Source organism: Triticum aestivum, chromosome 5D (assembly GCF_018294505.1).
Source record: "Triticum aestivum cultivar Chinese Spring chromosome 5D, IWGSC CS RefSeq v2.1, whole genome shotgun sequence".
NCBI classification, from domain to species: Eukaryota; Viridiplantae; Streptophyta; class Magnoliopsida; order Poales; family Poaceae; genus Triticum; species Triticum aestivum.
In genome coordinates this window covers 47,781,051-47,798,878 of record NC_057808.1, presented here as the reverse complement: position 1 = coordinate 47,798,878, position 17,828 = coordinate 47,781,051, and the positions used below count along the sequence as shown (strand labels likewise).

The window sequence follows — 17,828 nt, the reverse complement described above, 5'->3', positions numbered from 1 at the left end:
TCCTATGACTCAACAAAGAAGAAAAGGAAACTACGAAACAACTATATCTTCGCACTCCATAGTCTTCACATGAATGTCTTCTCATGTCATAATCTTCACTGTGAATGTCTTCACGAACCACCATTGTCTTCAATGTCTTCACATATTTTTAGGGGTCATCTCTGGTACGTAAACCGAATCAATAAGGGACTACTACCTGTGCTATCCTGCAATTCTCACAAACACATTAGTCCCTCAACAAGTTTGTCGTCAATACTCCAAAACCAACTAGGGGTGGCACTAGATGCACTTACAAAGACTCTTGCAGGTTGACTAGTGGCTGGGGCGCGCCTCCCGAGGCGTCATTCTGCGCACTAAACATACCACTACTAGGGAAAAGCCTAGCAGTAGCGTGGGTTAAATGCTTAGCAGTAGCGCAGGTAGCCGCGCTACTGATACGGCGCCACAGCTAACTCTTATCAGTAGCGCGGTTTGACCCGCACTACTGCTATCGAGGGATAGCAGCAGCGTCGGTCACCAGTTTGGATGGATGGTCAAATGAGATGTAAACATAGTACTTCCACTGAAAGAAACATAGATATTGAATGAAACAGCGCTCTCCACTGCCCTGCTTCCCCTGAAAGAAAACAGAGGCTGATGGCGATGCACCAGTGCATGTCAGCAATGAATCACTGATAGAACAAGCATCAGCATCATCGCCCAGATCATCATATTTCAAGAATCACACCTTCAAAGAACAAGTCGTCTAATAGCTAATGTCGTCTCTAGTGGGAAGTTTTTACATCACCATCAGAGGCCTAGAGCCAGACAACATCAAAGCAAAAGTGACCATTACTCCCTCCAGTAGTGATTCAGGCAGGGTCCCTATTACATTTTCCAGTTGGGAGGGAATGTGTTGGCCTTGAGGGAGGTACATACAGGGAGTGCTCGGCATCTGTCGCATAACAATCCGGCCAAGAAATCCGTCAGGCGCAATTCTCCTCTTTTCTTTTCTTCTCCATCCAAGGTCCAAAATCGTCGGTCCAGCAGTGAGTGATTTGTGCTTGCACTTGCACAGCTTTTTTTTGTCCAGGAGTGAGCATACCTAACCTACCTCATCACAACATCCCAAACATAGTGCAAGTCTCTCCATTGCATTGCTTCGCCTGAAAACAGAAACATGTTCCAAATCACCCATAAACATGACGCTCGAGTAATGATGTTAATGCAGCAGTGCATGCCAGGCCCGTATGAATGACTGACACAAAACACGCATCAACATCGTGTAAATCATACATAATTCAGAGTCAGGGCTAACTCACACTAGGGATGTCCAGAAATCACAACTTCAACAAAAAAGAAAAATGATCATGCATGTACATATGTTAATTCAGGCTTGTCGCAAAGCAAGCAAGTTTCGTAATCAACATGTTACCTACTCCCTCCGTCCGGAAATACTTGTCGCATAAATGGATGAAAATGGATGTATCTAGAATTAAAATACATCTAGATACATTCATTTTAATGACAAGTACTTCCAGACGGAGGGAGTATTAACTAACTTGTCTATACTGAGAAGTTCATTATGAAACAACATCCAGAGGAAATGGATTTCATGGGGAATGGCTATCTCCCAAAGCTTTGGACAGACTTTACCAAAAGATATGCTCCCCAGCTTTTCATCACCGAAACTGACAGCAATCACTCATATGTGCTTCAAAATACGCCAGAATGATAGTCATATTTTTGGGTATAGGGCAAAGGTATAACATTTGACTTTGCAGAATCTCCGAGCTCCGACCTTCCTCTTGTTAGGAAAATATGCAACTTGTATTCCCATGAGGCCATAGGCCGATATATATACATGTACAGGTGTGGAACATATGCAGGAAACCCCTTATACAACGGGATAAATACAAAGGGGTACATGACTTATATTATAACTCTAACACCCCCCCTCAAACTCATGGTGGATGAACAACACTGAGTTTGGAGAGATAAAAGCCATGTTGTGCTCTAGTCTGGGCCTTCGTCAGGAAATCTGCCAACTGTAACTCGGAAGGCACATACTGAAGAGCAATAACCTGATCCTGCACAGCAGCGCGCACATAGAAAGCATCAACACCAATATGCTTGGTGAGCTCATGCTTCACAGGATCGCGCGCAATGCTAATAGCACCTGTACTGTCAGATAAGAGCAGAGTCGGTGTAGTGACAGAAACACCAAAATCCTGAAGTAACCACCGTAACCAAGTCACCTCTGCCGTCAAAAGAGCCATGGCTCGCAACTCAGCTCCAGCACTCGAACGGGAAACTGCAATCTATTTCTTGGTCTTCCAGGCAATGAGAGAACCACCAAGAAAAACACAGTAAGCAGAAAGTGAACGGCGGTCAGAAGGATCACTAGCCCACGTAGCATCCGAATAGGCCTGAAGCTGTAAAGAACTGGAGCTAGGAAAGAATAGACGGTGAGAGATCGTGCCCCGAAGATATCGGAGAACACGAAGGAGATGACTATAGTGAACCGATGTGGGAGCAGAGACAAACTGACTCAGAATATGAACCGGATAAGAGATGTCCGGACGAGTGACAGCTAGATAGACAAGACTGCCAACAAGATGACGATAACGCGTCGGGTCAGGAAGAGGATCACCATCAGTAGCACGGAGGTGAACACTGAGCTCCATAGGAGTCTCAACAATGCGCTCGTTAGTAAGAGCAGCACGAGCAAGAAGATCCTGGATATACTTTTCCTGGGATATAAAAAAGCCATCAGAGGTAGAAGAGACTTCAATCCCAAGAAAGTAGCGAAGAGGTCCAAGATCAGACATAAGAAACTGCTCATTAAGACGGGCCTTTACAAAGGCAATATACTCGGGGTCATCCCCAGTGATGACCATGTCATCAACATAGAGAAGAAGAAGAGTCCGACCACGAGGAGGAAGGTGAATAAACAAGGCTGGATCATGATCACTTGCTGAAAAACCAGCAGTAGTGACCACAGAGGCAAAGCGCTCAAACCAGGCGCGAGGGGCTTGCTTAAGGCCATAGAGAGAACGACGAAGACGACAGACCATGCCATCAGGAACAGAATACCCAGGGGGTGGCTGCATGTACACCTCCTCACGCAGCTCACCATTAAGAAAGGCATTCTTAACATCAAGCTGAGATATAGACCAGTGGCGTGCAGAGGCAACGGCAAGAAGTGTACGAATAGTGGTCATATGGGCCACAGGAGCAAAAGTCTCGTCATAATCACGACCATGCTCCTGCTGAAAACCACGAGCCACGAAACGAGCTTTGTGACGCTCAAGAGAACCATCGGAGCGAGTCTTAACCTTGTAGACCCACTTACAAGGGATGGGACAGACTCCGGGAGGAAGAGAAACAAGATCCCAGGTGCCAGCGCGTTCAAGAGCAGCAATCTCCTCTGCCATCGCAAACTGCCATTCAGGATGAACAACAGCCTGACGGTAAGAAGTCGGCTCAAGAACAGCAGCACCAGCGGTGGGAAATCCAAAGCGATCAACAGGCGGACGAGGACGAGAACGCAAGCCATAAGTAGGCTGAGAGGAAGAGGACGACTCATCCAAGGAAGCATCCACAGGTCGTGAACGACGAGTGTAATGCTGAGGAAAAGATGGAACAATAGAAGGAGGAATCGCCAAGGTAGAATCGGGGGGTGGCGACGAAGAGGTCACCGGAGATGAAGGTGTAGAATCCGGGGACATGCTAGGTGAGGAGACCGGGGAAGATGGTGGCTGCAAATCGACGAGGGGTGGAGAAGCAGAGGGAGTGGAACGAATAGGCACAGGCGCGACGGGGGTGATAGGTGAGTCAGGAAAAGTGAGGAAAGAGATATCCTCCACAGAAAAAATCGATGAAGATGGGCGTGGGTAGAAAGGACGAGACTCATCAAAAGTCACGTCTCGAGAGATACGCATCCGACGACCGATAGGATCCCAACAACGATAGCCCTTATGTTCATCACTGTAGCCTAAGAAGACACACTCAACAGACTGAGCGGTCAGTTTGGTGCGTTCGCGAGGGGCAAGAAGAACATAGCAAACACAACCAAACAAGCGAAGCATCGAATAATCGGGAGAACGATCAAAAAGACGCTCAAAAGGAACACCACCCTGCAAAGCAGCGGACGGCTGAAGGTTGATGAGATAGGCAGAAGTGGAGATAGCCTCGGCCCAAAAATGAGGCGGAAGAGAGGCGGCGATCATCATCGCACGAGCCGTCTCAAGAAGGTGACGATGCTTGCGCTCAGACACGCCATTCTGAGCATGAGCACCAGGACAAGAGAACTGGGCAAGAGTACCCTGCTCAGCAAGGACACCACGCAACATCTTAGAGATATACTCGCCAGCGGAGTCAGCACGAAAAACACGAATGGGTGAAGAGAACTGAGTATGAACCATGGCAGCAAAACGCTTATAAATAGACAACACCTCACTACGAGAAGTCATGAAATAAAGCCATGTGTAACGAGAAAAATCATCGATGAAAATAATATAGTATTTATGACCACCTTTCGAAGCGAAAGGAGCCGGACCCCATACATCAGAATGGACTAAATCAAAAGGACGCTTAGGCACTGACTCACTATGTGAATATGGTAACTGAATCTGCTTGCCAAGACGACAACCCTGACACTCTAAAGAGACATCTCCTGAGACAGACCCCAGAAGACCTCGACGAACTAAAGACGATAACCGAGAACCACACAGATGACCAAGTCGATGATGCCACTGCTTGAAGGAACCAGTAACAGAGGCGACAACAGCGGAGGGACTGGCGATGGTGGTGGCAGCGGAAGGAACATGAAGCCAGTCCAACTCCCAAAGACCCTGAGAATCACGGCGGCGAGGGCCAGCCCCAACCAGAGTGTGCGTGCGACGATCCTGGACAGAACAAGAGTCAACATCAAGGATGACACGACAACCAGAATCAGTAAGTTGACCGGCAGAAAACAGATTCATGGTAAGTCGAGGAACATGAGCAACATCAGGAACAGAATAAGGAGTGGAAAGATGGCCTCTACTAGCAACAGAAAGTGGAGTACCATCAGCAGTGAAAACATGAACAGGAGAATCCAGCGATCGAAGAGAGGACAAAGCGGAAGAATGAGAAGACATATGAAAAGAAGCTCCAGATTCCAGAACCCATGGGGATGTACCTGACTGTGTAGAGGGCGGGTGCTCAGTGCGGGAAGCATCAGTCACAGAACCAGCAGTACCCGTCGAGGAAGAACCTGAAGCCGCAAGCAGACGCTTAAGTCTCAGAATATCCTGCTCAGTCAAAGCAATGGCAGAAGCTGTCGAGGGAGATGACGAAGTCCCTGAGGAGGATGATCGCGCCTTGCGCAGGTGTTTCCGCTTGGTGTAGCACTGGGACTCAATATGACCATCATTGTTGCAGTAGTCACAATGTGGACGGGGGCGACCTGAGCCTCCAGAAGGAGTGGGCAAGAGCGGCGGAGCACTCGAGCGAGAATGGGGCGGTGCAGCAGGTGGAGTGGAAGAAGCCCGAGTAGCGAGCACAGAGGGAACCTCCAGCAAACCAGCACCACGTAAGCGAGTCTCCTCAGCACGAATCTCTGAAAGTGCCTCCATGAGAGAAATACGGCCACGAGCAAACAACTGAGCACGCCGGGGCTCAAACTCCTTACGGAGCCGAGACAGGAACTCGTAGACGCGATGAAACTCCAAGTTGGCCTGGACAGCCTGGCAGCAGGGGCAAGTACGACAGCCAGCACTGCGGAGAGAATAAAGCTGGCGCCAGATAGCAGAACTCTGTGCATAAAAGTCATCAACAGTAGAGTCACCCTGCTGAAGAGCATGCTCCTGACGAACCACAGAAAGGTATAAGGCATCACCAGAGGGCTCATAGCGCTGACGAAGACAGGTCCACATCTGAAAGACAGTAGGAAGACCCAGAAACTCAGAAGCAAACTGAGGCAGAACACTAGCAGTGAGAACAGCTGCAGCACGAGCATCATCATCAAGCCACTGGGTGTAAACAGACAAAGCACCATGATACGTCTGAAGAGCCTCCTCATGATACGTCGGGAGGAGAGGCAGCGGCGACGGGGACACAGAGCGGCGGCCACAGAGGACAATGGTGTCGCGGGGCGGATCAATCAGCATGAGTTGCAGCGTGCAAAAAATTGACCTAGCTCTGATACCATGTTAGGAAAATATGCAACTTGTATTCCCATGAGGCCATAGGCCGATATATATACATGTACAGGTGTGGAACATATGCAGGAAACCCCTTATACAACGGGATAAATACAAAGGGGTACATGACTTATATTATAACTCTAACACCTCTCACATGGGGTGGGAAAACAGCAAGCATCCAGGAGAATTTATTTTCTGGGTACTGGATCACTACTACTATGGGGGTAACAGGAAATCTTGGTGACCTCTGTCTTGTCCTCCAAATTATTTTCCCTAGATCCAGGTTCATAAAATGCTTCTCCAAAAACATCTACATTTGTTCTTCTTGATAACCACTAGAAAAGGTTTCTAAATGACAGGGAAGGCAATAGCTACAATATACGACACAATGCACAGAGAAATATAAAATGACTAGTTTGGAAACTTGCACATTGCTGCAATGCAGACCACTCTTGACTCTCACACCAGAATTTACAGACCATCCATTCCATGAAGAGGCAATCTACCCATATGTTGGATTTTTTTTTTCTGATTCAGCGTATAGGCAAATTACATGATGAGACAATTAAAAGCAAGACAGACATACTATGGTCACTGACGGTAAGATGCTCGAGTAAAGATGTTAATGCAACAGTGCATGCCAGGACCATATGAATGACTGGTGGAAAACACGCATCAGCATCGTGTAAACCATAAATAATTCAAAGTCATGGCTAACTCAGATTAGGGATGTCTACAAATCACACATTCAAATAAAGAATTCAGGCTCATTGAAAAGCAAGCAGGTTTTGCCATCAACTTGTTGTCTAATAACTAACTTGTCTCTATTGACAAGCTTATGATGAAACAACAGCCAAAAGAAGGAACATATGGATTTTATAAGGAATGAATGGCTAACTCCCAAAGCTTTGGACATACTTGACCAAAAGATATTTATCATGTGAAGACAAAGTATACCCACTGTCCATGCACTCAAACCTCTCCCCAGCTTACCATCGCTGAAATTGACATCATTCATCAAATCCGAGCTCCGACCTTTTCTCTCCTTAGGGGTGTGGGGCAGCCGAGGAGAACAGCAAGCACCCAGGTGAAGACTAATTCCTGGGTACTGGATTACTACCGCTGTTACCAGAAATCTTGGTGACCTCTGTCCTGTCATCCAATCTTTTTTCCTAAATCCTGGTTTATAAAATGCCTTCCCAAAATTATCTACATTTGGTTTTCTTGATAATCGTTAGAAAATGGTTTTAGATGACAGGGAAGGCATGACATTACTGTACACAACACTATGCACAGAGAAATATATGATGATAGAACAAGCTGAGAAAATTGCTCATTGCTGCAACACATATCAATGTTGACTCTCAGACCTGAATTTACAGACCATCCATTGCATGAAGAGACAATTTACCCATATGTTGGATTTTTCTGATTCGTCATACATGCAAACTAGTACATGACGAGACAATTAAAAACAAGACACATACTACAATCTCTGTAGAGGTGCCTGTATATGCAAAAGAATGTCACTTTAGGTCTAATTAAGGAAGATGCGTACCGTATCCAGAGTGTTATTTCCTCTGGTTCGAGGCAAGCATGGCAATGAGCTCGTTCAAAACAGAGGGATAGGTCGTGACAATATGCCCCCAGCCATTACTCGTCATGAGTGTCTGCAAACACGGGGGAGATTGGACTTGGATAAACTTCAAGCACGCCTCCTTCAATCCACGGCAGTGGTGCTGCTCGGCTAGAGCAAGGGTGGACGCCACAGAGCTCACACCTATGCGCTGAGACAGCTGCTTTACACAGATGAACTTGAGCCGCTGGAGATCGTACCGGTCGGCCGCTACAAACAAACCTTGCAGCCATTGCAGCAGCCCCATGTCATCCCCTGCCGCTTCCCCATCTTGTCCTTGGTCCACAGCTTCAGACATTTCATCTTCTTGTCCTTGTCCCGTATCTTTGCATATTTCACACAACTTAATGTTGTCCTCGTACATGTCAGGGAATGAGTCTGTGTAGATGAAGCTAAGCAAAGCCGTGAACACCTTTGGTTCCATGTGTTTGATCTGTATGACACTGTTGGACGCCTCCTTCATGGGGCCAAAGAGTTGTGCCATGAACACTGTGGATCGGGCAGCAAGCACACACCGGTGTGCGGCGAATGTCTCGCCGCCAACCTGGAATGCCACATCGGCACCCACCTTGTTTTGAAGTAAACTGTTGAAATGCTGGTGTATGTCCGGCATGAGCGCCTCGGCGCCGCCGTGGCCACCGGCATCATCAACCTTGCTGTTGCTGACGACCACGACATCGCACCGGATGGTGAGACAATCATACTTGAGGTCCGCAGACTGTTCAAGGGCGTCTCTTCTCATAAACCTGTCGTTCCCCCAGATTGAAGTAGCGGTGGAGAAGTCGCGAGTCTCACCAGTTCCACGAATGTACGTCGGCATCTGCTTCTCAACCTGGTCGACAAGGCTGAAACTGAACCTGACCTCCACAGGCTCTCCCTCATCGATATCGGCGTCGTAGTGAAAGGTTAGAAAGAGCGAGATGAAGCCGGCACAGCTCGGGTTCTCGCCATTGGGGTAGTACTCAATCATCCAATCGTGGCCTCCTACATTGAAAGGACCGGCGGTGATGCTCTCGCCCGTGGACATCAGCTCCTTGGTGCGCGTGTAGCCGGTGATCATGAGCAGGTGGTAGCCGCTGTCCCCGCGGGCGTCCACGGCCGACGTCTCGCAGAAGCACCGCCTGTTGCCGTCGGCGATAGAGACGCCGGTGAAGGCCGACATGGCGGACCTGTAGAAAATCAGTCAACATTCACATTCCACTCTGGAAATCGTTTCCCAATTGATGTGCAAAACTTGGACAAAACTAAGCTTCAGAGTTTGGAGTTGGGATGGATGGCGAACCTAGGCTTGCAACGGAGGTCGCCGGAGCAAACCTGGTCACCCCCGAGCAAACGGAGGTCGCCGGCGGCCGCACGAAGACGAGCTCCACTCCCCGAAAGCAGAGTTGGGCACACCCCGCTACGCACGGAGTCGCCGCTGCCCCACTGGCTGCGGCACCGATGCAGCTTCTCCCCGGAGACAGAGCTCGCGCCGCCGCCGCTCACTCGCTGCGCCGCCGGCTGGTCCCGTGTGTGCGACCTGGGCCTGCCTAGAGCTAGAGCTCTCCTAGGGCTAACTCTCACCACGTTCGTTATTGGGCTTGAGTCCACGAGCTGCAAAGCCCATCACTCAAGGCATATTATTTGTTTGGTATAAATCGAGCTGAATATTTATTTATTTATTACTAACAATCGAGCTGAATTTTGTGGGGGTGCCAAACACAACTTGACCTGTTGTTAGATCACAAAAATACAAATTTTATAGTTTGAGTTTAAGAAGAAATATACCATTGTATTAATATAAACTCATGATCTTCGCCTTCAGTGTTTTCGATAGGTCAATATACTTTCCGCCCAACCCTCCTCCCACACCATCATTTGTCCTCGTCCTAATATCATTCCGCACAGGAGCTTGTGGCCACTCCTATTCAAGAAGTAACGCGTCCAGGGGCGGCCAATCGCAAACCCTGAGCTCACGCAAACTATATGGGCCAACTCATTTGCGACTCTTTACCGTGTTTTCGTTCCCATTAGTTTTGGATCAATATTTTTTTTGCTGTTTCCTTTTTTTATTTTTATGGTTTTTTATCCTTCTTTCGTTTTTTCAGTTTTTCATTTTTATTTTTCCATTTTAAAGTTTCTGTATTTTTTTCTAATTCGTGATTATTTTTTGCAATCCAGGATTTTTTTAAAAAATCAGACGATTTTTTTAATTCATTAATATTTTTAAAATCGCAAACATTTTTCACTATATTACGGAAACCCCAGAAGTTTGGATGTTACAGGTGGTTCAGAAGTATCTGCTCGTGATGACCCAGACTTACTCTAGGTCCAGTAAACAATGCTCCATTGAAAAGAAACATTGATGTATGTATATTTATCGAATGCAAAGAAAAATAATGGTTTCCAGGTATCCAATACAAATAATTGAATTTATCATTCCCTGAGACGATAGAATTTACATGATCGTAAGTACTCCCTCCATTCCACAATATAGTGTGCCCACGCTTCTCAAGATCTAAATTTGACCATACATTTAACCAACGAAATCGACTGCGGCGGGAGCAAAAGTTATACCACTGAATTCATATTAAAAATACGAATTCAATGGTATAATTTCTGCTTCCGCCATAGTCGGTCTCGTTGGTTAAATTTATGGTCAAATTTAGATCTCGGAAAGCACGAGCGCACTATATTATGGAATGAAGGGAGTAGCATAGAAACAGGTAGCTCCAGGAATGAATCTGTTGGCCATCAGTTTGGATAGATGGTCAGATCCTGTGTTGGCCAAGTGCAATCTGCAGCAGCAGGGTGTCAACATTAGTAACAAATGTCAGTTCAAAGATAAAATTAAGTACTCTCTCCGTCCCATAATATAAGAATGTTTTTCAATCCATGTTAGTTTGAAAAATGTTCTTATATTATGAGACGGAGGGAGTAAGATGCAATGCAGGCATGACAGCACTTCTGATGTCTACCTCCATTCTGAGTCTCCCAAACATACGAGAGTGATAATCCTCTGCAAACTGACATTCTGATACCCAGCAAGGAAGGAAAATACATATGCATTGCCCTGGAATTTCTGACAGAAACCGCTAGCTAGCCTTTTAATTGCACACCATAAGAAGAAGCATTTTACTAGTATATCACAGCATCAAAGCAGCACAGGGAGTCGGTTTTTACTATACATCACAGCATAGCGCTTCCGTTGAAAGAAACATAGTGAATGCAACAGTGCTCTTCACTGCTCTTCTCCCTGGAAAATAGAGGCCGATGGCAATACACCAGTGCATGTTAGTGTCAGGATTAAGCCACCAACGAATCACTAATAGAACAAGCATCAGCATAGTGCATATTTCAAGAATCGCACATTCAAAGAACAAGTCATCTAGTGGAAGTTATTACTATGAAACAACATCCAGAGGAAGATATAAATTTTATGACCATCTCCCAAAGTTTCCACCGACACTTGACCAAGAGATGTTTATTGGACGAAAGTAAAGAAAAACATCTATACATCTGTTCTTCTTTTTTTCTTGACAACCACTGCAACTGCAGTTCAGTTTGACACTTGCACCTGAATTTTCAGACAGCCCATTCCATGAAGACACGATTTGCAAGTATGTTGACTTAGAATATATGCAAGTTATACATACATGCTAAGAAAAGGTCAATATACTTTCCGCCCACCTCTCCTCCCACACCATCGTCTGTCCTCGTCCTACTATCATCCCGCACAGGAGCCTGTGGCCACTCCTATTCAAGAAGTAGCGCGTCTAGGGGCGGCCAATCGCAAACCCCGAGCTCACGCAAACTATATGGGCCAACTCATTTGTGACTCTTTACCGTGTTTTCGTTCCCATTAGTTTTGGATCAATTTTTTTTCACTGTTTCCTTTTTGTTGTTTTTATGGTTTTTTATGCATGAATGGTTGGAAAACAGCAAGGAACAGTTAACTGCACAGATGGTCGAAGTAGACACTGTAGCTACAGGTGCGGGATGCAGAGAAGTACAGCAAGAGTACCTGGATTCACGAGGGAATCCATTTCCTTTTGCTTTTTCTTCGAGAGAATCCATTTTCTTTTGCTAGTAGTAATACTCCCTCTATTTTGACCAAGTTTAAGGAAACAACATATCAACATCCACAATGTGAAATTAGTATCATTAGATTCATCATTAAGTGTAGTTTTATATTATATTTATATGGTATTTTAGATGTTTATAGTTTATTCCATAAATTTCATCAAACATAGATATGTTTGGCTTTTCGAAAACGAAATATGCAATATATTTTGGAACGGAGGGAGTACTATTTTCCCTAGTAGCAATACTGTTTATGTACTCTCTCGTATCCATATTAATTGATGCTGCTTTAGTATGAATATGAATCGGAGGGAGTACTATTTTCCCTAGTAGCAATACTGTTTATGTACTCCCTCGTATCCATATTAATTGACGCTGCTTTAGTATGAATATGAATCGGAGGGAGTACTATTTTCCCTAGTAGCAATACTGTTTATGTACTCCCTCGTATCCATATTAATTGACGCTGCTTTAGTATGAATATGAATCGGAGGGAGTACCTTTTTTTGAGCAATACTACTATTTATGTACTTCAAGGGAGTACTATTTTCCCTAGTAGCAATACTGTTTATGTACTCCCTCGTATCCATATTAATTGACGCTGCTTTAGTATGAATATGAATCGGAGGGAGTACCTTTTTTTGAGCAATACTACTATTTATGTACTTCGATGCGGGGCAGCGCTTACTGTGAGTGTTAAGGAAGACTCAGCCCATGGCGCGCTTGCATGAGCCATGGCCAATAGTGCTTGAGCGCTATGTCCTCTATGAGAAACCTAGCGTGGGTTGCTATGCTCGTATACATGACGCACTGATGCAAGATAGTAAGATTTTTATTTTCATTTTATGTTTCTCACTTCGTTTTATTTTAATATTTATTAAGTTTTTTTTTCATTTTTCATGATGATATACGAGATAGAGTTGGGGTAGCACCAATTGAAGAGAAGCTTGTCCAACATCGTCTGAGATGGTTTGGGCATATCCAGCACAGGCCTCCAGAAGCTCCAGTGCATAGCGGACGGCTAAAGCGTGCAGAGAATGTCAAGAGAGGGCGGGGTAGACCGAATTTGACATGGGAGGAGTCCGTTAAAAGAGACCTGAAGGATTGGAGTATCACCAAAGAGCTAGCTATGGACAGGGGTGCGTGGAAGCTTGCTATCCATGTGCCAGAGCCATGAGTTGGTTGCGAGATCTTATGGGTTTCACCTCTAGCCTACCCCAACTTGTTTGGGACTAAAGGCTTTGTTGTTGTTGTTGTTCATGTTCCCTTATTTCCTTTTACTATTTGTTTAAAAAATATTCACATATTTTTAAAATAAAAGATAAAATGTGTGAAAATAGACGATGAATATTTTTTAAATACGAGGAAAACATTTTAGCATGTGATGGACACTTTTAATACCCGATGAACGTCTTTTTAAATACATGATGTACATTTGTTTTAAATACACAACGACTATTGAAAAATAATACATGATGAAATTTTCTAAAATGTGCGCTGAAATTTTTTTTATGCCATGATGAAAAAAGAATACATGAAGAACATTTTTAATACACGGCATATATTTTGTTAATACACGATGAATATTTTTTATAAATTGTAAAAACTTTTTAATACACAACGAACATTTTTTAATACATGATGAATATTTGTTAATTCACACTATGAACATTTTTTAATAAACCACATTTTTTATATATGGCAATGATTTTTCAATATATGATGACTATTTAAAAATAGAAAACAATGAACATTTTATAAACTTTTAAGATTTTTAATACACAGCACATATTCTTTAATGTATTTTTTGTGAATGAATATTCTTTAATACACGATGACGATATTTAATGCACCATAGCTATTTTTAACACACCATAACCATTTTTTTAATCAGTATGAATATTCATGATAAAAAAAGAAAAGGCAGAAAAGAATAAACGTAAAAAAAGGAAAAACAATGAAAAGAAGAAGAAAAACAAAAGTTAGAAGAATAAACGAAAAGGGAAAGGAAACAAACCATGGATGTTTCTTCTATGATATGAAAAACACACTATTGAGGCGCTACCATCACTGTTTAAGAAATAAAGTCCCTTCTTGTCATCCTTTCCGAACTTGGTCAATCCCAGTAAGCTCTAATTAAATGCTCGATCTTTCGCCTTGATCCCTTGAGCAGGGATGCAATTGTTCAGACGACTGTGTGGTGATTATAAAACCTGAAAATCTGAAATAGTCAAATCGTTATAAAACCTGTCCCTGTATGAGATGTAGACTAAACATGCATTTTTCTCCTCTAATGGTGACAACTTTCAATGACGAGATACACCTCACTTCACAAAATGAAGACCACCATCCATATATCAAACCAACAAAGAGGCCTGAGGACCTCAAGAAACAGAAGCTGGTTTTGAGATCCCAATCCACCATGTTTGCACTTGCAGTCTTCCTGCTCCTGCTCACTGAAACCACAGCCCACAAACCTCATGATACATCGGGGCATGGAAGGGGCTGCATCGCCAGGGAGAGGGAAGCCCTGTTGTCCATTAAAGCAGGCATGGTAGACGATGATAGCCTGAGCCTCTTCTCATCATGGCACGGGCAGGACTGCTGCCGGTGGATGGGCGTCAGGTGCAGCAACAGAACTGGCCATGTCGTCAAGCTCGACCTTCACGAAGGATTCCTCGTAGGCGAGATAAGTTCTTCATTGAAAGATCTAGAGCATCTGCAACACTTAGACCTCAGTGTAAACTATCTTACGGGGCCGCGAGGCCGCCTTCCAGATTTCTTAGGGTCTCTTCATGATTTACGGTACCTCAACCTCTCTGGCCTGAACTTTTCTGGTCCAGTGCCCCATCAGCTTGGTAATCTCTCGAAGTTGCGATATCTTGATCTGGCATCTGGTTATGATCAATTGTACTCCAAAGATATTTCATGGCTACGACAACTCTCTTCGCTCAAGTATCTTGACATGACTTCTGTGAACCTCAGCACAGTAACTGGTTGGGTTGATACACTGAACATGCTGTCCTTTCTTGAGGTCCTCAGGCTAACTGGTTGTTGGCTCCCTCCGAACAATAGCACAGTCCACTCTGCTCCCCACACAAATCTCACTAGGCTCAAGACCTTAGACCTCTCTTTCAATTCATTTGAAACATTTCATAGTGTTGCCTTCGTTTGGGGTGCAACCAGCCTGAAACATCTGAATCTTGAAGAGAACATGATCGATGAAGTGCTGCCCGCAGAACTGGGAAACTTGAGCGCACTTGAAATCCTTCAGCTGAGTGGGAGCTTCGTAAAGGGAATGTTACCAGATACTCTGATCAATCTTTGCAATCTGAAAATAATTGACCTGACATGGAATGAAATTGAAGGGGATGTGACAGGGTTCATCGAGAGGTTGCCAAAATGTTCATTGAGTAAGTTGCAGGTGCTGCTTCTGGATCATAATAACATAACTGGCTCCCTGCCAGATTCAGTCAGCCGCATGACTAGCTTGATCACCCTTAATCTGGCTTTCAATGGGCTTACAGGAAATCTGACCACTGGGATAGGCAATCTTTCTAACTTGACTTACCTTGACCTCCGCTACAATCAGATGGGTGGGCTGATCACTGAAGAACACTTCTCCAAGCTTCCACATTTGCAAGAACTGCACTTATCTGCAAATTCATTTACCATGGAGTGGAACTCTGAATGGGTCCCTCCATTCGGCTTGCAGATATTAGGATTGAAATCATGTTGTGTTGGGCCAGGATTCCCTCAATGGCTCAAATGGCAGGAGAATATCTCCGAACTTTATATGTCCAATGCCAGCATAGCTGATACCATGCCTGATTGGTTTTGGGTTGTTTTTTCAAAGGCTGCAATTTTGGACCTCTCAAATAATAACATTAGCGGCAGCCTACCAGCTACTCTTGGACAAATGGAAGCTTCTTTACTGGATCTCAGCTCAAATCAATTCATTGGCTCAGTAAAACAAATACCTCCGAATATAACCACTTTGGATCTCTCTAGAAACTCTCTGTCAGGGCCACTACCATTAAATATCAGATCACCATTGTCCGTAGATGCTCTGGTTCTTTCTGACAATTACTTCACAGGCACGATCCCAACATCAATATGCCAAATGAAGTCCTTGAAATTGTTTGACATTGGAAACAACATGATAACAGGTCAGCTCCCTCAATGTTCAGAATATATGGCATCAAGATCAAGCATGGTCTCGCCTGATACAGCGTCTCCAATTACCGATTCTAACTCTAATACATCAACTGAGCCTATGTCAATTGAAACTCTGAGGCTCAACAACAACAACCTCTCTGACGAATTCCCTTTGTTATTACAGAATTGCCCAGAACTAACGTTCATTGATCTTGGGCAAAATAAGTTTTTTGGAAGCATACCAGCATGGATTGGTGAGAAATTAGCCCATCTGGGTATTTTGCGTCTCAGGTCCAACATGTTTTCTGGCTATATACCTAGCCAGCTTAGAAGACTTGTTCGTCTCCAATATTTGGACCTTGCACACAACAACCTCTCAGGAAATATACCTGAGTCTCTGCTTAACATGGATGGTGTTAATGATATCGCAGAAATAGAATTTGTGTACAATCCATCCGTGCCTTACGGTAACTCCGACGAAGTAGCTGACAGTCTAGGGCCTGATCCATACGCGAGCATATCTGCAGTCACAAAAGGACAACAGCGTGAATATACTGGTCACTTCATATACATGGTGAATCTAGATTTGTCCTGCAACCATTTAACTGGAGGCATCCCCAAAAGAATAGGTCCTACCACAGGGTTAGTGAACATGAATTTGTCTAGGAACCATTTGACTGGAAAAATCCCAGAGAACATTGGTTCTATGCACTCATTGGAATCACTTGACCTCTCAGATAACAAGATTTCTGGTGAAATCCCTTCAAGCCTATCTGATCTAACATCACTAAGTTACCTAAACTTGTCATACAACAACTTATCAGGAAGAATACCCTCGGGCCACCAGCTGGATGCTCTCAACCCTACCAATCCAGCATCTATGTACACTGGCAACATTGGTCTCTGCGGTCCTCCTCTTCGGAAGAGCTGCTCTGGAAGTACGGTACAAAGCCACTTCTCAATAAGCAAGGAAGGATCAGAGATAATGACACTCTATTATGGACTAAGCGTGGGTTTCGTGGTTGGCCTCTGGGTGGTGTTCTGCTCCCTTTTGTTCAAGAAAACATGGAGGACTTCCTATTTCCTATTATTTGATGAGCAATGTGATGCGCTATACGTGCTTGCGGTCGTAAATTGGGCAAGAATGACGACGAAGGCAACCCCAACAAACTAAACGGTGCTAGTAATTTATTACAGCCAGGAGCATTTTGGGTTGTAATCTAAACTACGTGGCTTGGTGATTCTATAAACAAGTAATGTATTAGTACTGCCTGTTTATGATTTGTGAGCAACAATGCAACAAGCTACCTATTCATGTGTCTGTAATCTCTTCTGGTTGGGAATAATATTGTTGTGTTGACATTAAAAGGAGAAAATACTGAACATTATAGTACCTGATGGTCTAGTTCTGTTTCTGGAACATATCAAAGCATGCACTCCTTGAAATTATCATCTTGTATTGGGAAGTTGTGGCATGCAAATATGTAATCAACTACTCCTATATCATGAGTACAAAGTGCGGTCATGGTACAGTAACAGGTGGAAAGGGGCGTACAGTCTTGACCATATACATGGGCTGTACGGGTAGTATACTGTGGATAGTCTAACATTGCGATGACCAATGAAAGAGAGGGAGTCGGTGGCCCCATTAACATGTGCGATGACCAATGAAAGAGAGGGAGTCGGTGGCCCCATTATCAACGCCACGCTTGTACTTGAATTCAGATAGGAGCCTAACAAACTTTGACATGGCCTTGCGCTACAATTCAGAGGTGAGGTGTTGTTCGCCTAGAATGCATAAG

At 44.4% G+C, this 17,828-nt stretch overlaps 2 protein-coding genes across 3 annotated transcripts; one reads left to right on the top strand and one right to left on the bottom strand.

Moving 5' to 3' along the window:
• Positions 1 to 622: 622 nt before the first annotated feature.
• On the bottom strand, positions 623 to 9,342 carry LOC123119367 (BTB/POZ and MATH domain-containing protein 1). Of its 2 annotated transcripts, XM_044539158.1 has the most exons (3): positions 9,089 to 9,342; positions 7,729 to 8,975; positions 623 to 1,145 (listed from the first exon to the last, which is right to left on the bottom strand). In XM_044539158.1, the coding sequence occupies exon 2, from the start codon at positions 8,966 to 8,968 to the stop codon at positions 7,742 to 7,744; it is 1,227 nt and encodes a 408-aa protein (XP_044395093.1). In that variant the 5' UTR covers positions 8,969 to 8,975; positions 9,089 to 9,342; the 3' UTR covers positions 623 to 1,145; positions 7,729 to 7,741. The 2 variants fall into 2 exon arrangements, with proteins under 2 accessions (XP_044395093.1, XP_044395094.1); XM_044539159.1 differs by lacking the exon at positions 623 to 1,145 and having other exon boundaries at positions 7,507 to 8,975.
• Positions 9,343 to 14,161: 4,819 nt separating this feature from the next.
• LOC123120221 (receptor-like protein EIX1) lies at positions 14,162 to 17,570 on the top strand. Its single transcript, XM_044540212.1, has one exon. The coding sequence runs from the start codon at positions 14,162 to 14,164 to the stop codon at positions 17,198 to 17,200; it is 3,039 nt and encodes a 1,012-aa protein (XP_044396147.1). The 3' UTR covers positions 17,201 to 17,570.
• Positions 17,571 to 17,828: the final 258 nt, after the last annotated feature.